Source organism: Cervus canadensis, chromosome 8, assembly GCF_019320065.1.
Source record: "Cervus canadensis isolate Bull #8, Minnesota chromosome 8, ASM1932006v1, whole genome shotgun sequence".
Lineage (NCBI taxonomy): Eukaryota > Metazoa > Chordata > Mammalia > Artiodactyla > Cervidae > Cervus > Cervus canadensis.
In genome coordinates, this window is record NC_057393.1 from 18263224 (window position 1) to 18288100 (window position 24877).

Here is a 24877-nt window from a genome sequence, read left to right on the forward strand (position 1 = left end):
AAATCATCAATTTATAAAGAAAAAAAAATTCTTTTTTGATCTCTGGAAGTATGTCCTGAAAGGTAAGGCAGCCACAGGCAGCTTTAATTGCCAGATCACTGTAGGTCTCAGTGACCTTGACAGTCATCTTCACATGGATGGAGCGCTCTTGTTCTATTTTGGAGGCACCCCTGCGCTTCACACATGGAGGCTTTGCCTCAAGATCACAGACCTGGATTAAGACCTTACAGGCCTCCCCTGCTGCCCCCTGAGAATGCAGGCTCCTCACTCCCAATGTACTGAAAATACTGCATGCCTTGTCCCTGGGCATCCCAGGGAACGGAAGATGCTGAACAGACTTTCAGAATTCGGCCCTATTATTTTGCTAGGAACATTTTCTTTTGGTTCATTTTTAAATGATTTTTAAAGTTATCTCCGTATGGGACAAAATGAAAAATCCAAATCTCACTGGAATTTCTCCTTTTAAAAATTAATTGTCAACTATTGACCAGGCTTCCCCTTTGACCATTATAGAACCATAGAGCTTCAGAGTAAATAAGAGCCCAGACGAGTTGTCCAGAACCATAGCACATCCGATGCCTCTGTGATAAGCATCCTTACTAAGCAGTCAGACACTGTGTGTATCAATGTTTCCACCAACATCATCTTACTACTCATTTGCCATTCAGGGCAGCTCTCAGAGAGAAAGCTCTCTCATTTTAATCCACAATACACTCCTGGTAGTCTCTACCCACAGGTCCTGGATCAAGCTTTTGGGGCCACAGAGATAGGTCTAATGATTTTTCTATAGAACAGCCCCTGTGAAAGTTGAAGAGAATATGTTATGTAGTATTTTCTTACCATCTCTAACCTCTGAATGTACCCCAGTTTGGAAAGAAGTTTCTAAGCTTGGAATTTAGAAGAGGTTTTGATGAAGCTTTTAGAGTCATGTCCTTCCTAGCATTCAATTTGTCTTAACTCTGCTGCTTGTTCCAACCAACATAACTATTCTTTCATTCCCCCTCTAATCTAGCCATCCACCTTTCTACCCACCCACCCGTGTATCCATTTGCTTAAACTCTCCACCCACCCATCCATCCATCCAATACTTACAGAGAACTTATCACGTGTGAGGCACTATTCCAGGGACCAAGGTTAGAGTAGTAAACTGGATAAACAAGGTGTCTGTCTTTGCGTAGCTTACAATCTAATCGAGACAACTCACAATAATCAAGTAAATAAATGAAGAGAACAAAGTACAAGATACTAGGTAAGGTGGATAGGGAAAGACTTTTTGAGGACTGACAGTAACCTGAAACCTGGAAAAAAAAAAAGAAGGGGCCATCCAAGTGACTATTTAGATGAAAAACATTCCAGAACAGAGCAGCAAGGACAGAGATTGCACATGAGTGAATGTAGGACAGGTGAGAGAGAAAGAACCGTAGGAGATGGAGTCTGAGATATGGAAGCATCAGAATGTGTGTGTGTGTGTGTGTGTGTGTGTGTGTGTATTTAAACCACCACTCAGAATAGAGTCACTTGTAAATTCAGCTTTACCTGCTTGCAGAAATAGCAATTCGAATTAGTTGATCCCTGTTTCTCTGTGGCCCATAAATACGTTGCTTTTCTCCAGAACGTCAATTAAAAAGGTCTTGTAATGTATCAGTGGAGTGCTATAGGGGACTCGGTGACCAGACTGGCAGAATATTAATTTCAACTGAGTTGCAGAATTCCTGCACAGTCAAGGAAGAACAAGGGTGTGTAAACCCAAAGCCAACTCACATTAACTCAAGAACAGGCTTTGTGTGTTCTAACCAATTATACCTCCTCCGCTAGTTTTTAAAAGCTTTATTTATGAAGCCCATATTGAAAATTAAATGTTTATGACCATTTTTTGAAGGTGAGGTATAGAACTTGGCAACGTATTGATTAATAACTTGTGGATGGCTGGTGTAAGGAAGCCAGTTTTGAACCCAGCTGTAAACAATGCATCAGCAAGGGTTTCAGCTATTTGGGGTTCAGAGCTTGCCAATTTGTAATTAGTTGCAGATTTTCAATTACTTCTCAGCAAACAAAATTGTTTTATTTGCATCATTTACTTGGCATTTAATTTTAAAAGAATCCAATTGATTATTCTTAAAGACAATGAATTTGGAGGGCTGGGATAAAAATAAATGGATACATTTTTGAGTAGCCTTATATCTGTATTTTTGTTTTGAGAGATATCAAGGTACAGAACTTGGCCTAAATTCAATCAATTCTATCACACAATCCCAAAATGCATCCTGTGCAATTTGTCAAAAAGATTTTTGGCAACTACGTATAAAACTCATGAGATTTGTAATGAAGAACATAATCTGAAGAGGAAAAAAAAAAAGCAAAGTTGCATTTTCTGCTAACTGAAACTGGTAAACTATCGTAACTCTGAATTCAATAGAAGATGAAAATAATTTTAAATGTTAGTCCTTTTTACTTTGCATCAGACTGGTTCTCTTCATGACTCGGGGCTCCTTACAGGCCCATACTTTTTTCTGTGGAGAAGAAAATTCAAATCTTTCAATGAAATATTGATTGAGGACCTCCACAGGAGTTGGTGCTAGTGTTAGTTGCTGAGTCATGTCTGACTCTGTGACCCCTGGACTGCAGCCTGCCAGGTTCCTCTGTCCATGGAATTTTTCAGGTAAGAATACTGAAGTGGGTTGGCATTCCCTCCTCCAGGGGATCTTCCCAGCCCAGGGAAGGAACCCGGGTCTCCTACATTGCAGGCATATTCTTTACCGGCTGAACCACAAGGGAAGCCCAGTTGGTGGAGAGTTACTACCAAACAAGAGAAGATTTCTGCCCTCACAAAGATCAGAGTTTAGTGGAAAAGGACAGAGCTTTAAAAAGAAAGAACCCTTATTAAAGACTGGCTGTGACAAGTATTATGATAAGTAAAAAGCCATGGGATTAGAAAGGAGGAATTCGTTCTGACTCAAAGATCAGGGAAGGTGAGAAGGTAAAATGCAATAAAGCAAGGAGGGATGGATTTCTGCAGTGGGGATGGGAAGGAAGACATTTTAGGGAGAGGGACTGGGACACAGAAAGGCACGGAAGAGGGAGTGTGCACCCTGTTCAGAGACCTGAGGCCGTCTCACATGGTTGGGTAGATGCGGTGTATCAGGAAGGGGTGGGGATAAGGCAGAGGGAGGGGAGAACAGACTGCAGACAGGCTGGGACAGACAGCATGGGAAGGAGCTTGAACCCTGTTCTGAAGGTGGGGAGGAGCCCCTGAAGAACACTGGGCAGTGATGGGATCAGGTGGATCTGGGCTTGAGAAAGACCACGTCGGGAGTGAATGGTCTGTGAAGAGGGGCGGGAGCAGAAGAGCATAAATGGCAAGTGATCTGAGGTGTTTCAGAGGTGCGACCGACAGAACCTAAGGATCATTCCTAAAGACTATGGGAGTGAGAGGAGAGGGTGGGTCCAGGCTGACTCTCAGACTTCCTTAGATGCTCACTCTCTGACCCAAGACAGAGAACATGTGAAGCATAATTCTGATGGGGTAAGAGTGATAAACACACACACTCATAAAGTACCACAGTAAAACACTACGGCAAACCTCAGAAACATTATGAGAAATGAGAGAGGTCAGCCATACAAGGTCACATATCGTATGCTTCTATTTCTGTGAGATGTCCAGAGTAGGTAAGCCCACAGAGACAGAGGCTAGGGGGAATGGGGAGTGACTGCTTAATGGGTACAGGGATTTGGGTTTGATGAAAATGTTTGGGACTAGAAGAGGTGAGGGTTGCACAGTGTCCAATGTGCTGAATGACGCTGAATGATGCTCTTGAAAATGGTTAATTTTATCTTCTGTGAATTCTACTTCAATTGAAAAAAAAAGATAGAAGGAAAAATAAAACAGAAACAAAATTCGCCAAACATCATGGCAACCCATGGAACCTTATATTTCAGAGTTGTACATGCCCAGAGCCTCCTCTTAAATCCAAAGAGTAGGAACACAGAGAAGGAGGAAATGCTAGTGCCCATTCATTGAGGGCAATCGTTGCTTTGGTTCCCAGTGGACACCCTCCTTCCCACCTGTGATCATGCACATTTTCCTTGGAGGGCCTGGGCTGCTGACTCTGAGAGTGTTTAATTTGCAAGAACCTTATTCCTTAGGTATATCCTCTACTCGGACCATCTGCCTTTACTATGTCAAACTCTGGCTGACCTGGTAATGTGAGGAGTCAATCTGTCTTGTGGGAGACGCATTTGGGGGAGGGGAAGGAAGCAGAGCACACACAGAGAGGAGCATGTAGGTCAGGAAACAGTAAGGAAAACTTTCTGGCATTCATATTGGTCATCAGTAGCCCTGGGGGAATAAAGGGCTCCCTGGGGCTCAGTGCATCAGCGGGAAGATTAATTAACATTTGTAAAGGCCACACACAATGTGAAAGGCCCAGTAATGGATCTCCAAAAGCTGCAGTCCTTGTTTTCCAGAAGGGTCATGAAACCAGGAGTGGAAAATATTCCCTAGAAGACAAGCTGGATGACCCCGGCTATGAAGAACACTGCAAAGAAATGACCGGGCTTGTCTGGGATTCTCTTCATTCTCAAGTTGAATCTGATCTGACAGATGTGGTGAGTAATTAAACCCTTGTCCATTCATCGTCTGAATGCTTGCACTGCTCAGAGAATGGGGCAGGAATAATGAGAGGCACAGCCCCTCTGGGACTATTCAGGAGGGCTCAAATTTGCATGGTCACATGAACCCAAAGGAAGTGGATTATGCTGGCCCCGCCAGGAAGTGGAGACCGCCAGAGCTTTCTGATTTGCATAAATCATAGGGCTGGAAGGCAGCGGGGCTTAAGGGCTCTCAAAGAAAGCCAGGTGTAGCTGCCTTCCCCCAAATTCAGTGCATTTTTGTAGCCAGATGCCTGCTCACAAAGGCTGTATAGGAAATTTCACTTGTGATGTCATTTGTTCAAAAGTTTCATCAATACATCCCCTTAAGTTTCCCCCAAACATGATTTTTACAAGCAAAGTTGCTACACAGCCTTTTAATGAATGGGTTCTTTTAATCACCTTGAAAAAAAGGTGATGTGGTACGGGGTAATGCATTATATTATGATTACCGCTGTCAACCAATTTCTAATTGTGTGACAAGGTGCTTAAGAATTGTTTATGAAAAAAACAGTTAATGCCTCTCAAAAAGGATTACATTCTTTTTAAGTTTCAAATGAAGGCTACCAATTAATTAATCCATTTACATAAAAATGTCTTGGATCAGCTACCTGCAAAGATAAAGGATGAAATCTATCCTCTAATTGGAAAAAAAAAACCTGCTATAAATATGTGGTAATAAACATATAGAAGGGCTGTACAAGAAGTAAATAGCAGTCATTAATTAAAAACTGAAATGTCAAAAATTTTATTTTATTCTAAGCAAAATTAAAGGTATTGACGATGTCACATACTTTGTTGAATAACTTCTCTTAAATATAGCTTTCCATCCATGCCGTTTTACTCAATTTTCTTACTGGAAGCCATACAAAAATTACATAATGGTTTTAGATGGGATGTAAATCTCTCTTCAGGTTTTTCCTCCTAAAGAGCTAACATCATGTTGTCTCCCAGATTCACAGATATCAGTTAACCGAGTTGGGTTAACATTCAAATGTTTGCTCCCATGGGTTCTGAACAAGTCCTACACTTGATGCAAACAGTCATTATAGTCCCAGAGTGGAACAAAGAAGGCAGATATTTACTAGTGAAAAACTGAAGTTGCTTAATCACTTTAATATATGTAATCAAATGGAAATTATACATTACCCAGACTAATTACATATAATTTCTTAGCATTTGGTATACATTATTCAGACTATATCATGGAAAAAAATAAGAAAAAGATTATTTTTTATAGCAGAATTTTCATTGTAAAATATGTCTCATGTGAAATCCCACCTTCCTAGTACCTCTTCTGAAGTCTTTGATGGCTTAAGTTCATTTTCCCTGGTGTCTTCCAAGCTGAGGTGGAGCTGCCATTTTGCAGTTAGAATTGGTCTTTTCATGGTCACTTGCTGGATTTATTGACAAGGTTGAGTATAATGCTGAGGTGAAAAGTGGGAAGGGAAAGAAAGAGAAAAGAGGAGAGAAAAAGAAAGGAGGAAAAAGAGGGAAGAGAGAATATGGAGGAAAGAGAGGGAGATGTTTAAGAAAATCCTAAAGGTACAGGGTGTGATCAACGGGAAGGAGAAATGCTTTAGCCTAAGAGACTGATAAGAAATGAATTGCCAGTGTCAACAGGTCACCTGTCACAGGGGCTCCACCGTGTCGGTGGACTGGCAGAAAGTGACACCCAGGCATGCTGGCTCTGCACCAGCCCTGACTCTAAATGAATTTAAAGGTACCTCTTATAGTTGCTCTTTGGACAGATGGTTCAAGCAGCAAGGTGACTATCAATTGGCAAGGCCCAATCTCTTTTACAAAGGTGTGAGGGAGGAATTATCAATAAACTCCAAGAGAAGCCTTCTCAGAAGTAGAAATAAAAAACTTAAGTTCTAGTAAAGTCTTTGCAGGGAAATGAGGGTCATAGAATGGAAAAAAAACCCTATGGTTTACCTGTAGCTGTACTCTCTCTCCTGTACCAAGTTCATTTCTACCTTCAGAATAACCGAGCTAGTTCATGGGATCTTCTTTAGAGAAGGAAATGACAACCCACTCCAGTGTTCTTGCCTGGAGAATTCCATGGACAGAGGACCCTGTTTGGACTACAACTCATGGGATCACAAAGAGTTGGACATGACTGAGTACTAACACTTTCACTTCTAAGGAGCTCAGGGCCATTTATACAAATGGCTAGTGTTATTTTCATGCCCTATTGCTGAGAACTATGGTGATGAGACCCAGGTCCAGAGAAGTTACATAATTCATCCCAGGCAACGCTGCTGGGGAGAGACGTCCAGATGGTGCGGATTCTGGGTTAGAGGCCAGTGTGGCCAACCTCTAGCCCTTGAAGTTTCTGGGGAATATCAGGTTTGCTACCCACAAAGAGGGTTGGAAGAACTCTCCAGAATCACAGCCAGGAATGACCCTTGGCAGTACCTTCGCAGCACTGAGAATCTATAAGTCCCCTCTCCAAGTGTTTGACAGAATATTTCACAGGTTACACCAAGGGTGTCCAGCCCACAATTAGCCACTTCTCAAATGGGGTGTGAACTGACTGTGTCTCAATTGCTTAATTGATGGCATCCCCATCAATGATAACCTACCACACCATAGGGGTGCTGTTCCTCCACTGTATGTGCCTTGTTAGAGGGTATTTTTGTATAGATCCCTTGGAAGTGTGCATCAATTTGTGCTGTTTTTCCTGAAATGTCTGTTGCATATTTTGTGTTTTGTTTGTTTCAATTTGGGCTGTACCCCGTAGCTTGCTGGATCTTAGTTCCCCAACCAGGGATCGAACCCTGGACTCCCAGGGAATTTCCCTGTTGTGTGTTTTGAATACGCTCAATTTCATGGAGGGAAAGTCTTCCTAAGATTATATATAGCAATAGAACCTCTTCAATTGTAAAACTAAGACAATTTCAGTCTTTGAGGATTAAAGATAAGCACATTGCTTGGCATAAAAAAAAAAGCCCCACAATAAGTGGTAATTATCACAATTATTATCGCAGAAAAAGAAGTGTAAGCAGTTGTTTAAGGCTACGAGAACAGGTTTATTTTCATATTTTTCTTCCCAGAGATTTGAACTGTTCAGGTCTGTTTGCATTCTTTTTGGTCTGTGCTGATATCAACACATTATTTAAAGAGTGTTAGAAAAGTTAATCCAAGAGAAACATACGCTTCGAGTCACTGACCTCTTTATATGACACCTTTTTCATTAATTATTACCTTTCAGTGATAGTACTGAGGTCAGTTTCTTTTCTCTCTGATGGCTTATGTGAGTTTGGGGATAAAAAGTGGTTTCGAACCCTTCTAGCCAAGGAGCCAAAGAGCCTCTCCTTTTAAACTTTCAAGACAAAAGCAAAAGCAAACAAACAAACAAACCTTTTAAAGGCTAGTAAAGTTGATAGGTTAGAACCAGTTCCCAGACTAGCTTGGGAGACACATGATCTGAGTAAGTTGTTTCCTTACTCATAAGGTGGAATAATAAAAACACTTATCTCTTAGGGCTATTGTGGAAGGTTTTTAAAAATCCACTAATATAAAGGGCTTAGCCCATGCCTGGTACATAGAAGTGCTCTACAACTGGTTACCATAATCACGCTATCAGTAACCATAAAACTCCCATAGAAGAGTCAGGGCATTGGTGCAGGGAATGGTTATTGATAGATATTGATGGAGAACACTAGGGGTAACCAAGGCCCCACTTACCCCCAACACTCCCTCTCTTTGCACGTACATGGCGTGATTCTATTTCTTTTTTTCCATTTCAGGAAATTACTTTGTACTTGAAAATAGTCACTAAGCTGAGCCCTTTGTGAAATATGTGTTTAAAAAATGTGGTGGTGACATCTGGGGTTATCAGTCTTTTTATTTGTGGAGACAAAGGTCATATCAGACTTTAGCAATTGTGTATTTTCTGGGCCCACATACTATAGAAGGCTCCTTTATCCCCTTAGTGCCCCATGCATGGTAAAGAAAGCAATTTATTTTATTTTATTTCAGTCTTTCTTTTCATGAGATGGAGCAAACAGCCTGTGTTATTCTGAAAGGATGTTAAAAAGCAAAATTATTCCCAGATATTTCTAGGTTATTTAACAGTTGTGGATAAACACAAACCGGGTGTCATTCTGCCACATGGACCCCCCTACACCATCTACTGCTGATTTCATCAGCTGTGTGAAGCATTCTCAATGCTTCTTCTTTTGCTATTGGTAGATAATATTTCTGATTCTACTCAATTTAAAATAGATGAAAGAAAGAGAGAGGGAGAAAGAAAGAAGGAATGAAAGGAGGGGGGGAGGGAGGAGGAGAGGGAGGAAGAAAGGCTTACGCAGGGACTGGCTCCAAGAATCTGAGAAGATGTCCTGAGTTAATTCCCTTTCTCTGTAAGTGAGACAACTGGTGACTTGGGGCCACACTGTCCCCTCAGCAGCCCCGTGTCACAGATGCGCTGCACAGCGTCAGGGCAGCTGCAAGGCATGCTGGGAGTGTGGGGTGGGCTTTACTGGGGCCAGAGGATGGGGGGTAAGGTGGAAGTAGGGGAGCGCAGGGTCCTATTGAGGTCGGTCGGTCCTCGGGCTTCCAGGAGTCTTAGAGCTAAAGGTGAGCTTTCAGACTTTTAATAACCCTGGATCCTCAGGGAAGGTAGAAAGATATGACAGGAGGGTAAAAAAAGATAATACTGTATCATTTTTCCTTTCATTTATAAAATCTTCTTATGAAGATTAATGTTCTTTCTGCTGTTAGTATTATTAAGCTTGAGCCCAGTCTACTGCACAGTGGTTTTTCTGCCTTGAGAATGGACAACATCTGCTGCACTGACTTGTTGATTCATACAGTCTATACACTGAAATACAAACCTCCAAAAGCTCATGACTTCTACAATGAGGACCAGCTACGTAACACTCCTCTCCTCGTCCCATGTTCTAGGGGGTATTCATGAAGAATGACTGCTTATAATTTATTTCCTATCATATTTTCTTCATGTATACAACTTTGACTCCTTAGGGATCATGAGGATCTTTTATGCGGGTATCACTCGGGAAAGAAGGCAGCTTCTCTCTTGGAAGAGCAGTTTGGTTCTGCTCTGTCTTCCTTCAGCAACATTTAATGAGGGCCTACTGTGTGCCCTGTAAGCTCGATGGAGGCAGACGCTGGAGGAAGACAGGTTCAAACAACACAAGAGCAGGCTGAGCAAGGCCATTTTGGGTTTTACCACTGATGCTTCTCACTATCTTAGATGAAGGCCCAATTTTTGCTTGGATGTTTCATTTCCAAACTTTTGAGGACTAATAGGTACTTAGTCGTTCAGTTGTATCCGACTCTTTGCGACCCCATGGACTATGTTAAACCACCAGGCTCCTCTGCCCATGGGAATTCTCCAGGCAAGAACACTGGAGTGGGCTGCCGTTTCCTTATGGAGTTCTATTAATGACAAGCCGCATGCAACTTATCTAACGTGTACTCAACAGCACCCAAAATGGTTTATGCCCTGTTCAATGAGACCAGTCGATCAACCATGTGTTTAGATGTTGTGGCAAGGGGAAATCACTATATTTTTTAATGTTTACTCTCAATTTTTATGCTTACAACATCACAGGATAACAGCATACAGTTCATGGACTGGCATCAGGAGTAGCTCTAGACCAAAGAATGAAAAATGTTCAGTGAAGCAACTGAAAGCCTGCACCCTGATTCCTGTTTTGTGCTTTTCCGTCCAGACTTGTGCCCCACTGCCATGTTCTGCAGCCTCCAACAAGCCAGTCAAAGCAGGACCTGGTCTGTGAAAATAAATTCAACTCCAAGATAGTCTGAAGGCCTTGAAGACCATGAAATTGTCTATAAAATTTTATGTGTATGTGCATTTTTCTAGCGAGAAGGATGTTCTCCCATAAGTTTTCATCTTATGTTCAAATGTGTATGTGGACATACCCAGTGGTATGTGGAAAAATGCTTCCGATAAACTAACTTCTCAACACTTTTTCATTACCCAGCAACTCTAGTTAAAAATTTTAACATGCACCCACTTGTGATTCCCAGGGAAACACATACACCTGAGGGGTGTTTGTCTTCATGAAGCTTCCCCTGACCTGATGACTGGGTTGACCATTTCCAAGGTGTTTCAAAGCACTGCTCATCTGGGTTAAGAAAGAGACGAGAGATTCGTCTACCAAAGTCTTGGATAGCAACAGGAGGTTAACTTCACAAATTAAATAAAAATTAGTCTGTGAAAAGAATAAAACTATTCTTTAGCAGTAGGAAGGTGTTCTTCACGCTGGCATCTTAGACGCTCAAAGATGAGTGAAGCATCCGACTTAGACGGGAAGGATGGACAGACTGAGAGAGAAGGTCGGGTCTGGGAGGAGGAGAGGTGAGCATAGGCTGCTCTAAGTGTGTGGGAGGCAGGGAGTATCCAGGTGGAGCCAGATGACCACAAGGTGCTGGAATAATGAGATATCTAGGAAGATGGGGTTCCCATTCTAACACAAATATAACCATTTTAAGAACGAATCTACCCCTAGTGCCCAGATTGTGGCCTTTACATGCATAGAAAGGGACCGGGATTCCTTGTAGAAACAGTTGATTCCAGATTCAGGCCAGGAGCCTGGGGTACCTTAACCTGCCAGAAAATACTAGAGGAATTACATTCAAAGGTGACTGGAGGCCTCTAGAAGGTGTTCCCATTGATGAGAGATGGGCTCTTTGAATATCAAAGAGTATGACTACAGTGGACTGATGCATATGAAACAGATGAAGCCTTAAGTGTTTAAACAGTATTCAACAACAAACAAATCTTATAGGTCACTTTTGGAGGTTGCTGGAGCAACTCAGTATTCTGAAAACTGATAAATCAATGGAAAGAGGCTTTTATGCCTGCTTCTCTTGTACAAACTGTATTTCAGAGTGAGCCAACAGTTGATGATGATAAGTTCTTCTATTAATATATAGAATAATAGCTAATACATGCAGAAAGAATGGCAGAATTGAGAATCTCCATTTTGTAACCTCTAATGGATGTAGATAGTGATTATTAAGTAACTGAAACTGTTAACAGGTAGATAGACAACTTCATAATGGATGAATCAGGCTGGCCATATCTGAACCCACTATCAATCTTGACATCAATAAAGGTTATTGTGCCTCCTGATGTGATACAATTGGACCTTAATTTCATCAAGTCTTCAGAGCTAACCACTAATTTACAGGAAGTACAGAGGAGAGAGGAACACATCAAACAGTACAATGAGGATGCAATAGGTCAAATATATAATGTGGACATTTCTACAGGACAATGATCTGGTTTCTTCAACAAAAATAAATGCTATAAAAACAGGAGCAATATCTGTAATAGATTGAAAGAGGCTTAAAGCTAGGTCGGTCAAATGCAACAGGTGCATCTTGTTTGGATCCTGATTCAAACTGCCCAGTTATTTGTGGATGTTTGTAACACAACTTAACCTGACCAGGGCATGCAATCATTAAAACTGCTAGTTGTGATAAGGGTATTGCAGTGAAGTTTTTGAAAAGTTGTTCTGCGTGTACTACAGCTACATGCTATTAATAAAATATGTACAGTTAAAATCAGATTATCTCGAATTTGCTTTAAAATACTCTGGGAAAACAAAAGAGAAAGGGAAGAAAAACAAAACGAGAATGGCTAAATGTTGGTAATTGTGAAAGATGGGTATTGGGAGATGGGGGTCCACTACACTATTTTTTTCTGTATGGGTTATATAAATTCTGTATGTGTTATATAAATTTCTGTGAGAAAAGGTTATTTATTTATTTTTTAAGAGAGAGACTCTCCCAGAAAATAAAGCAAGTTATGACAGGCAAGCTGATGAAAAACACAACCCTTATCTATCGAGTCTTTGAATTCATGCCCACCACACTTGCCGGAGCCCTAGGGTCTGTGGAGGCCGAGCACAGGTCACACAAGGGAGTTCAGTCTTCCTGGCCTCTGCAGAACTGGGTAACTAGATGCCTGGGAACTCATGGGGAGGCAGCAATTGCGATGAGTCCACAATCCCCAAGAGAGGTTGGGGCAGCTGTCTGATTGGTGGGAGGGGATGGAGGCTTTCAGGATCTACTCTGGGAGAGGCAAGGAAGAGAACTCCAGCCATTGCCTAGCATCCTCTTTAACCTCATTCCCAGAGCAAATCCAAAATGAGTACCCACGGAACCATGCCATCTGGGATTCTATAATGCACCACTGGCAATATGCCATGGCAAGCAACCCTCAGAACTGTAGATGACTGGCATATTTGAGGCCACACACATCTTTTCTCCAGCTCTCTGTCTATCCTCTTGTATGTTATTAATGCATTTAAAGAACTGTAATAAATTTGGATTTGGAAGGGGTTTAGTTAAAGGTAATAACACCATACTTGATACAAAAATGACCTATTGGGACCTGTAATATCTCCATGCCAGCTTTTTTCAATTAAGTGACCACAACTAGCAAACAACTATTAACATGGGGACTTTGTGGGCTACAAAGATATGCAGTGTCTGCAATGGTGAGCCACAAAATGCTTATAGGAGAAAAGGGAGAAAAAAAAAACAGTTTCTCACATAAGTTCTCGAGACAAAGATGTTATTCAGCCTTACAATCCTTTGAGCTCCTCCTAGGAATATTCCACCAATCTCTACAATTGCAGTTGGAGGCTGTCTCGATGGAAACTGTATGCTAGAGAACCTGTAATATCCATGAAATGTCTACACTTGCCCTCAACCCGAGAGAGTCAGGGACTCTTGCTACTGTACCCTCAATGACTACAGCCACCTTAGTTATTTCTTCAACTGAAAATTAAACAGAAACTAGGCCTAATTGTGCACTTTAATTTTTCTCTGAGGCTGTCCCACACACCCTAATTGTATTTACTTTTTTGCACGATTAGCCACGGATGCTGGAGTTTGGAGCTGCTGCTTCCTATTGAATAGCAACCATGCTTTCTGGACCGTAGGTCCCACGGTTCAGCAGGGTGGCGGTTGGAAATGAGATTACCCAGAGGATTCGGGAGGTCAGCCTCCCATACACAGTGCTTCATGGCCCTCCCAGTTATCCAGCAGGGACCCAGTACCACCCTTCAGCCCAGGCTCCTGGCTGGCAGAGCTCTGACCTATTCTTCATGCAGAATAAAGAGCTGGAGAGAGCTGTGGGAGGTTGGCTGGCTCAAGCTTCAGCTTCTTGCAAAAAACTTGATGCAAAACATTCCACTTCATTGGAAAGTTCTGAATCTGAGGGAGTACACTCTTGCTAGAGTAGCTGAAAAGAGTCTTTAGTTTTCAAGTAAGGTCAGTCCTGTTTGCAGCCTTGTACGGAACAGACTGTTTTCTCAACAGAAGCTTAGCTCCTATGCCAGGAGCATTACTGCTACAGCTACTACTAGTAACAGCAGCAAAACAACGATGATGATGACGATTGTAATGTCATAATATGTCAAGCTTTTATTTTCTTTCAGGTCTTTATCTTAGTTTTCATCATATGGGTAGCATTGTAATCTCCATTTACAAATTAAGAAACTGAGGTACAGAGACATGAAAATAACCTGCCGAAAGTCACAGAACTCGTAAGTGGAAAAAGTCAGGCTTTCTGGCTCTAGAGCAGTGTGTGAACTACTGTGAGATGCTGCCTCCAGCCACATGAGCCATGTTAGTTTTGACTAATTTAGCCACATTAGCTAAAACTTACGAGCTTTGGTTCTGAATGGATTATCTGAGTTCCAAAGAGTGGCCAAAATGACAAAGCAAATGTCTGGAGTTTGCTGAGTTTATGCTTACACTGGAGTAGTTCATCTTAACTCTGGTTTCACAGAAGAATCATCTGGACAGCTGTTAAAAAACACTGACGCTGGGAACCCATCCTTAAGAGATTTAGATTCATGTGGTCTGGGGTGTAGCCTGGTCATCGGTGTGTTTAAAAAACTCCCCAGGTGATTCTCAGGTGCAGCCAGGGCTAGGAATCACTGGGTGAAGACTGCCAAATGTGCTTCTGAACAGCTTTGCAAAATAAAAAATGCAACCGACACTGCTGCACATTTTCTCTTCCTCTCCGATAGTCACAAAGGACAATATCACATTAAAGGCTCATATTTAAGCTTATTTGAATATGGGACCTTTGTTGTGCAGAGTGCCTATAAACATAGATGGGAAGTGCTGTTCTGTTTGGCAACTAGTAATTCAAGCTGATGAATTTGGTTACTCTCTGTTAAACAGAAAACTCTGTACAGACAGGAGTTTTTCAGAGTCAGTTTCTTTCTTCAGTAAGGATACAAAGGACTCCTTAAAGCAGCTTATTCTCTTAAGTAACAACAAAGATCCACAATCTCATAGTTGGAAGGGACTGTGAGTGCCTCCCCATTTCTCTCGACAACAATACCACACACACACACACACACACACACACACACATAATGCAGAAATCCCTCTTAGAGCCTCCTCCCAGATGGTCATCCAGCTCTAGCTTGAGCAGTTCAATGACAAGAGACCTCACTCCTTCACAAGACAACACATTTCATTGTTGGGCAGATCAAGTCTTCTTTATGTGGCCTCAAAATTGCCTCCCTAGAACTTCTACTTGTTCAGAGCTCTGTTGTTGTCTGGAATAATGGCATAAAGTCTCCTCTTCTTTCAAATGGGTGTACTTCAGCACATCATTAAGGCGCAGCATGGTACACTGGAGGGAACACAGGCCTACACAGGAGCCAAGAGACTTGCACCTGGTATGTAGCTCTGACCGAGACATCATGACTACAGCAACTAATCCACGTCCTTCAGGCCTTAGTGCCATCATAAATGACAAACCCGTAAAAACAAGGACAATGAAAAACTTAACTGCATAACTGTAAACAGCAAATCAAAAGTGTAAGTCAAACGCTTTGTAATTGAATGGTGCGTATGTGCTCAGTTGCTCAAGTTATGTCTGACTCTTTGCGACCCCATAGATTGGAGCCTGCCAGGTTCTTCTGTCCATGGGATTTCCCAGGCAAGAATGCTGGAGCAGGTTATCATTTCCTTCTTCGGGGGATCTTCCCAACCCAGAGACTGAACCTGTATCTCCTGCATTGGCAGGTGGATTCTTTACCACCTGGGAGCTCTTTGAAATTGAAAAGAACTCTAGAAATATGTTATTATATTAGTAGATCTTTTAATGTACTATATATATTGTATGTACATAATATTTTTATATTCAAATAATTCTTCTGTGACTTGAAACTTAGATTTTATTTCCAAAGTCAGGTACATTAGTGCTGCGAAATAACTACATTAATGATGGTAAATTATGCTCCATGATGCCACCTATCGGTTACTTGTGTTAGTGATTCAAAATTACTTGTGTCAGTAAAAGGTTCGCAAGATGGCACGGGTAACAATGTGCCAATGCTGTCTTTTTGTAAAGACTGGAGGAAACAAAACTATGAACTTGGAATCAGAAGGTCTGGGTTATAGTCTGTCACTTACTATGCAGGCACCATTCAACAAGTTAGCTAACCTGCTCCCTTACACATAATGGGACAGAAAAATATTATCAATCTTACACATGCTACCATGAGGTTAAAATAAAATAGTATGTGTTAAGTACCCAACAATAAATATTGTGGATTCTAATTGCAGAGCACTTCATCATCATTATTATTATTTTTTTTTATTAATCACTGAGAACCCATTTGAAAAATGCATTATTTTCTCTACATTAAGTAGAGACATTTGGTTCTCTGGATTCCACCTGAATAGAGCTCTAAGTCTATCACTAATTCTGTATGACCCACATATTTCATTTTTTAGGCTCTCAGTTACCTAATTTGTAAAATGAGTTAATTGGACAAACAGATCTTTAAGCCATTTTCTAGGTATGACTCTGGGACCATGAAGATCTGACATATTGCTAATCAAATTGAACATAGTTTCAGAAGTAAACTGATTTCTGACAGCAGTTCAATTCTTGTATAATCCAAAGATACTACAATTGTAAAAACAATGTCTTCAATTTTAAATCTGTTTTGAAAATTACTCCCTTTAGAAAGATATATTTGTTTCCAACTTAGTTTTGCGAGCCACATTCCTAAGGTGAGGTAACAGAATTTTAAAATACTCAATTGAAACAGATATCTCTCCAAAGAAGAAATACAAATGGCCAATAAATACCTAAAAAAAATGCTCAACATCTTAGCCACACCAGGAAATGCAAATCAAAACCACAAAGAGACAGTACCTCACATCCACTGGGATAATTATAATCAAAAAGACAGACAATAACAAGTGTTGGCGAGGATGTGAAGAAATTGGAACCCCGATACATTGCTGGTGGAAATATAAAACAGTCCAGTTACTTTAGAAAACAGTTTGGCACTTTTTCAAAAGTTAAACATAGAGTTACCATATGACCCAGCAGTTCTACTCCTAAGCATACAGCCAGCAGAAATGAAAACATATGTCCAAACAAAAACTTGATGTGACTGTTTATAGAAGTGTTAGTTATAATAGCCAAAAAAAAGTAGAAACAATGTAAATGTCCACCAATTAATAAATGGATAAATAAAATTTGTAATATCCATACAGGAGAATATTAGTAGGCAACAAAAAGATGTGAAGTACTAATACAGGCTACAACAGATGAAACTTGAAAACCTTATGCTAAGTGAAAGAAGCCAGGAACAAAAGATCACATATTACATGATTTCATTTATACGAAATGTCCAGAATAGGCAAACTCATAGAGACAGAAAGTTGATTAGTGGTTGTAAGGGGCTAGTGGGAATTGGGGAGTGACTGCTAATGGGTACCAGATTTCGTTTTGGGGTGATGAAAATGTTCTAAAATTGACTGCGGTGATGGCTGCACAACTTGGTGAATATACTAAAAACCATTCAATCATACACTTTAAATGGGTGAATTGTAGACTATGTAAACTGTATCTTAAAGCTGTTAAAAACTCAATAGAAGCCCATGATCTTTAAATTATAAGGATCAAAGATCAATTCAATTTAAATTAAAGTGCAAAGAACACGTGTGTTTGTATAATAGTATTCCATGTGGATAATTGCTTTATATGTTCAACTGCTTTAAGCCCATTTTTGCATTTGGATCATTTTTCAAGGCAGAGCTGAAATTTAAGGAAGTAAATTGAATAAACAAGGCTATAGCAGCACACAAAATGTATTTCTTTTATTTTATGCTACCGAGGATTGACTCAGCGGTGTAAAATGCCATTTAAAAAAAGAATGATGAAATTTGAATGAGAAAATGTATTTCATCGTGGAAGATAAAAGTCCTCCCTTCTCTACAGTGAATACAGGTAATTTCAGAAGCAGCAGCTCCTAATTATTCACTGTTGAAACGCTAAAAAAAGGTTCATATTGAAAACAGTGACCTCCAGTTTGCTCTGTGAATGAAGGCAGACACAAATTCTTTTTCCTAGAATCCTGGTTGATAACTGAGTTGGGAAAGCTTGCATTTCTTCATTACAGTGCAGTCGACTGTTCATTTAAATAACAATGACCTGCATAAAAGTCACAAAAGCATTAGCTAGCAATTCCACTGTGTTGAAATGCATTATTAGTACTAACAATGCCAAACAGAGTAAATAAATGACTGTCTTCTTATTTTCAGCATTATTCCTGATTACTTAGCTTTATGAAAGGCTAGCATTATTATTACTGGTGTATTCAACACCTTGGTCAACACTAGTTGCTTGGATAACTCTTGAACTAGAAGGGATTTTAAAATAGAGCTATATTCTTTTCTAGGTTATACAAGGGTGAAAAATCCCCTCCAACCCAGTGCTCATATATCATATATTTTTAACAGAAAACATTAGAAGAATCCAACTTCTATTCACTATGTATGTGTAAAAACTAAAAGTCCTCATTAAAATAGCATACTTGCAACAGTACTTATTTAAAAATGTAAAATTTACATCAATAGTTTAACTTTACATCAGAAGATTTCCTACCAAGAATAGGCTCATGTTTTTTAAAGTTCCTTAAGCCCAAAGTCTGAACCTTTTTTTTAAAACTTTTTTCTTTTTTTTGTTCCCTGAAACATCCAGTACTTCAGAAAATGCTACTGACCAACCTGTCATGAGCGCCATCAGTACACCCAGTGAATGGCAAATAAGGAGAGACCGGAAATCGTTCACTCCTGAGGCTCTAGTTTGCTGTAGTAACATAAAAAGGAGCCTCTCAGAGAAAGAGACGAACAATATTTGGATTTAACTGTCCCTGATTAGAAAGAATGAAATGATGCCATTTGCAGCAACATGGATGGTCCTAGAGATTATCATACTAAGTGAAGTTAAGTCAGAAAGAGAAAGACAAATGCCATTTGATATCACTTATATGTGGAATCTAGAATATGACACAAATGAACCGTTTATGAAACAGACACACAGACATAGAGAACAAAGTTGTGGGTGCCAAGGTGGGTGGGAGGGTGGGAAGGGATGGATTGGGAGTTTGGGATTAGCAGACACAAACTATTCTATATAGAGTGGATAAACAACAAGGTCCTACTATATACCATAAGGAACTATATTCAATATCATATAATAAACCATAATGGAAAAGAATATAAAAGATATACATGTATAACTGAATCGCTTCACTGTACCCAAAAAACCAACACAACATTGTAAATAAATTATACTTCAATAAAAAATAAATTTAAAAAAAACCTGCCCAATTGAAGTATAGCATCTTTGAAGATGGGGCAATAGGACAAATGCTTATAAAGTGTTATCATTTTGAGAGGAATGCCATACACTAGATACACTAGAGTGACTGACTCTCATGTAGACAATGCAAGTATTTTGGTTCACGTGTGTGCACTGAAGGCTTCGATCTTGGTGTGGCAAGGGAACAAGAAAGCTTTTGGGCAACAGCCATGATAAGTAAATTACTGATAATATTTAAGTAATTTAAAGGATTGCATGGCAGAGAAATGTTTTGAAGGGTGTGTGGCACATTATATTTTCTAACACTGGCTACAAAATATTTCTATCTCATTGATTTTCCCCAACCATACCACTCCTGCATCAAGAGGTGGGGGTCTATGCCCCTTCCCGTGGAAACTTGGTGGGCCCTCGGGACTGTCTTGAGGAATAAAATGCAGCGGGGGTGACACTATGTGACTTTCTGAGTCAGTGCTCATTCAGTCGTGTCCGACTCTTTGAGACCCCATGGACTGTGGCCCGCTAGGCTCCTTTGTCCACGGAATTTTCCAGGCAAAGACACTGGAGTGGGTTGCCATTTCTTCCTCCAGGGGATTTCCCAAACCAGGAATCAAATCCATGTCTCTTGTGTCTCCTGAACTGGCAGGAAGATTCCTTACCACTGAGCCACGTTCCTAGACCAGGGTGATAAAGGTCATGCAGCCTTGCTCTTAAACTCATCTTTGGGGGCCTGAGGTGGCAAGCCTGAGGCTGCCACGCTGTGAAGAAGCCCAGACTAGCTCAGGTAGACAGTCTACATGGAAAAACCTTCAGGCTGATTAACAGATAACAGGAGAACGTCCTAGCCCGTCTCCAGCTACTCCTCCATCCTCTCTTCCCAACTATTTCAGCTACAGGCTCCACCTGAGGACAACCTCACAGGAGATGCTGAGCCGGAGCAGCCAGCCAAGCTGCTCCTCAATTCCTGACCCACAGGAATCTTGAGAGATGACAACTGTTATTCTAAGCCGTTACATTTTGGTTCATTACACAGAAATACAACCAGAAGGGGAGGGCAGGAGACCTGAAAGGAGACTCGTATCATAAATAATACCGAGGGCATAGGGCATTTGGAGCCAAGGATTTCAAATCATAACCTCTTGACAACGCAGATAAAAGTAATGGAAAAAGATTCCTTCTAACTCTAAATGAAGTAATATCCCAACTCACTCATGATTCAGAGCTTAAGCTTCTCAGAAGTAGGTCCCTGACCCCCTTTCATGGAATCTCCGGATTTTCCATACAGAGGCGCTTAGGGCATCAAGGGGCAGGAGGGAACTTGCTCTGAAGCTGCATTTGTGTGGCAAGGGCTGTCTGCTTACTCAGGCAGTGGTGGCAAGGGGCTGGTGAGATGGTAAGGAAGTTCTGGGCCCTCCAAGGTACCCATTGATCCTGCTTTACCTTTTCCACTATTCAATAAAACCAGAAAGCCTGTTGTTTCTGAGCACAAGATATCGTTTTAATTCCTCCAAGTCTCTGTTTTCTCTTCTTTGGTTAACCCACATTCACTCTGCAGAATTCAGACCAGGCATCGCCAACTCCAGAAAGCCCAACAGAGCAAAGAACTCCTTGTGTACCTCTATTGTTCTATTTAAATTTATAATTATACTCCTGTGTAGGTATGTATTCTCACCATGCTAAGACAGAGATATTAATAGCTTAGATTTGTATCTGGTACTGCCTAAGGCCTGCCTTGTCCTAGTAGCTGGTGCTCAACAAGTGTTGGTGGAGATGAACGTGTAAAGACACGTTGGCTTCAAAGAAAGTATCTGGTGACACTGTCACCATGTTTTTGAAACATCCCATACTCTTCCCTAATCTCAACCGGAAATCTCTCTCTGTGCCGTGAACTCCCAGGTGAACACTTCATCTGAATTTCTCTCATGGCCCTTTCCCTCACCTTGGACCCTCATTCTTCCTCATTCTCCCACCTGGCCTATCTCTGTACCTTGGACCACACTTACGTGGATTCCTCTAAGATCGCCCCTTCCGGATGGTCCACTCCATGGAGGCAGGTGCCTGGGCCAATTCCCATCCTGAGTACTGAGAGCATCACTTCACATGCTAGAGGTGGGTTGGGACAAGCAGTGTGTCTTCCCTGTCTCAGGACACTCACAAAGCCATTATTGATTCTGAAATCTCTTCCCTGGGGTTAGCGACTCTGCCTCCAACAAGCCTGTAAATGCACGCATCTTAGATATGTTCAACAGGTGATATCAAGATGCGCTCAAATGATTTAAGGACAACCTGCCAAAGTTCTCAGAAGCTTACTGTGCCCTTGAAGTAGTTCATCCTCAGGAGCAGGAGCTTTTCATCTACCCAGCAGGTGTGTGTCATCAAACAAATATCACAAAGTGTCTTCCAGCCAGGAACAAGTATCTGGCAGGGAAACAGAAGTGTACAGACTCACTGACTACAGGTCTAGGGGTCTAGACAGAGAGCATGAGATATTTTTTCTTAAAATATGGAAACCAATATTTTTTATTAACAGAGGGTTTCAGCCCCACTATTTATGTCCCCCTGTCCAGTCATCTGTCCCATCCACTAATCCTAATTTTATAATTTCATTTGCAAAGATTTTCACACAGAAGCTTCCTGAAATGTGGCATCATGAAAACATACGGAACACATTTTCCATAAAATGCTGTGTTTTAAAAAAGAATCATAATGATGGGGAGGCTAATTTGGTTTACTTGGGATTATCTGTCAAGCCCTCCCTGCCTTTTTAGCATTTAAATTAGCCATTAGTATATATCGTCCTTCTTTTTGTTGGGAGATTCAAGAGATATTGTGGCTCAGCTGGTAAAGAATCCACCTGCAATGTGGGAGACCTGGGTTTGATCCCTGGGTTGGGAAGATCCCCTGGAGAAGGGAAAGGTTACCCACTCCAGTATTCTGGCACCTGGAAAATTCCATGAACTGTATAGTCCATGGGTTGCAAAGAGCTGGACACGACTGGGCAACTTTCACTTTTCACTTTCAAGAGATATTAAAAATTTGCAGTTGTTCATTTTTGCAAGATTAGGGAGAACTAACAATATGGTACAATTTGTTCTTGAATATTCTTGATCCTACCCCATCATTACATGCTAAATTACTAAGTATCATTGGACCCAAAAGGTTAAAAAAAAATTATAAAAAAAAAAATACATCCCTGGGGTTTAATCCTTTAAAATCATGGGTACATCTTTTAAACTTTAAAATCATGGGCACATCTTAAAAGAGTAAACATTTAAAGTCAAATGTGGATGTGTTTTGGATTTAATTTTATGCACGTTACTTATAATTCCCAACATCAAAGATAATTCTGAGAGAACCGTGTATACCGTGCACATCACATGAGGCTGAAAAAGTCGGCTCAAATGAATTGTGTAGATCAATACAATTTTTTACTCACATGAAGGATATCCACTAATATAATGGTGCATTTTGTTAGATCAGTGTTTTCTGACCTCACAGTGTTTGCCAGATACTCAGATACCATTTTCCTGACTTTATTGCACATGAACACCACCTAAGCTAGTATTTACTTAACTGTTTTCTGTATGTTGAGTTGAAATTGGCCTTTTAAAGCAAAAAAATTCACCTCCTCTCAAGCAATAATTACAGTAAAATCACAAGTTTGATGGCTATTTAAATTTGTTCTTTTGGACAAAAACTGGGCTAAAAAGTAAAAGCTGCCCTGCTCAGAAGAGGCATGAAAAGCGGCTGATCCTTTCATTTGATAAATATTTATTCAGCAGCTACTATGTGCCAAACCCTCTTGCAGATGCTAGGGTTACAGCAGCAAGCAAAGCAAAGTTCCTGCTCTCATGGAGCTTACTTTCTGTAGATGTAAAGAGATGCTAATAAGCCAAGAAGTATATAATGCAATTCCAGGGAGTGATATGTACTACGAAGACAAGTGAAGCAGGGGAAAGACACAGAATGACGAATTTGGTCAGAGATCCAACACAGCATGAAAAACAGTGGGCTGTCCAAAGCAGAGGTAAAAGTCCAGAGTAATAATAATAACTATTATTATTATTAATAGTAATAATATTAACTGTCACTAGTGGTCTAGTGGTTAAAACTCCGTGTTCCCAATGCAGGGGGCATAGGTTTGATCCCTGGTTGGGGATCTGGGAGTCCAGATGCCACCTGGTGTGACCAAAAAAAAAAAAAAAAAAAAATCACAGTATTAACAGTTTTTATTTCTACTCCTATAAAACTTGGTCATGTCCCTAGTCTTGTGTGATTTTCCTTCCTCAGACTGCTCTCGTGGGCTGTTTTCACTGGGGATTACATGTATGGGACAGATTGAACCAGATGGGGTCACAGTGAGGAGAATCAGACCATCAGAAGTGACCAAAAGTGCTGGGGTGGGAGGAATGGAGGGAAAGAGTTGGGCACCAAGGGACGCGGAGAGCGCCAAAGACTTCTGCCATTTTTGCCTCTGGTCTTATGGTAGCAACCTCTTGGGAAATCACTTTATATGCCAACTTTGGCATACGAACATGTGTTGTTCAGGGCTACTGGAGCATTTTCCCTCCATTTAAGGTGAAAGGAGCTGGTAAATAGGCTTAGATATTTTCTTTTATTTTTTCATTTATTTTTATTAGTTGGAGGCTAATTACTTTACAATATTGTAGTGGTTTTTGCCATACATTGACATGAATCAGCCATGGATATTTTCTTAAAACTCTGACTCTTAGCTTATTGCGGAAAACATCACTGATACTCTAAATTAAAACATATTAACAGAAGCATAGTCTGATCAGTAAACAGACGTTTCACTTTGACCACATGTAGTTACTTAGGTTCCTTGAAGGCTGACTGCAGGATGAGAACCCAGCTGGTATCAGGTTTCAGACAAGGAGAGCTGAGCTCTTAAGGCTGATGGACGTGACTGGCTGCAATCCTGGCTGAGACTTGATAGTTGTGTGACTTTGACCAAGTGACTGAACTTTGCTAAGCCTCAGTTTCCTCATCTGTAAAAGAAAATAATAATGCCTCCCTTACAGGTTTGCTCTGAGGGTGAAATGAAATGAGATAATGATTATACAGCACTTAGCATTTCGGTGCTCTTTAAATAAATGGCAATTAAGACGACAACAACAATCATGACAATAATGATGATTAAGAAATCATACGCGAGGTGCTCCAGTTATGAGGCTGAGAAGGAAAGTCCCGGTTTCTAGATTCCTAACAGGCTTAAGTAGTGAGTGAGGACTAGTGCTCTACTGGGCTGGCCAGTGCCGCACAGTGGTCAGAGAGAGAAAGGGGCTTGAGAGGAAGGGGCTATCCATGTGGACCAGGAGCCCAGCCTCCAAACCCAGAGGTTCTGAATGGGATGGGCAGTGAGGGCCATTCCAGGTGAAGTCAGGTAGACAGGGAAACATGGAAAGAGGCTCCTGGAGGTAGGACATGAGTCCTGTGTCAGGAACAGGAGATAGGTGTTCAATGGAACTCCTGAGTTGACTAGAAGGTGTATCTTGCAATCTGGGCCTGGTTGTAGAGGCCTCTTCATCTTAGATGCACCTTTTGCTCCACTGA

General features: G+C 40.9%; 1 protein-coding gene across 6 annotated transcripts in view; it reads right to left on the reverse strand.

Moving 5' to 3' along the window:
• VTI1A (vesicle transport through interaction with t-SNAREs 1A) overlaps positions 1-24877 on the reverse strand; it is a 368250-nt gene that overhangs the window by 80434 nt on the left and 262939 nt on the right. Inside the window, exon 9 of one of the 6 annotated variants that reach the window (XM_043475446.1) lies at positions 23401-24312. The exons of 4 other annotated variants lie outside the window; for them this stretch is intronic. Coding sequence is in view for 1 of the 2 variants with exons in the window: in XM_043475445.1 (XP_043331380.1) it covers positions 24309-24312 (4 nt within the window). In the remaining variant the exon portion in view is untranslated. Of the gene's footprint in view, positions 1-23400; positions 24313-24877 lie in introns of those variants that run through there. One more of the 6 variants, XM_043475445.1, reaches the window with a different exon arrangement.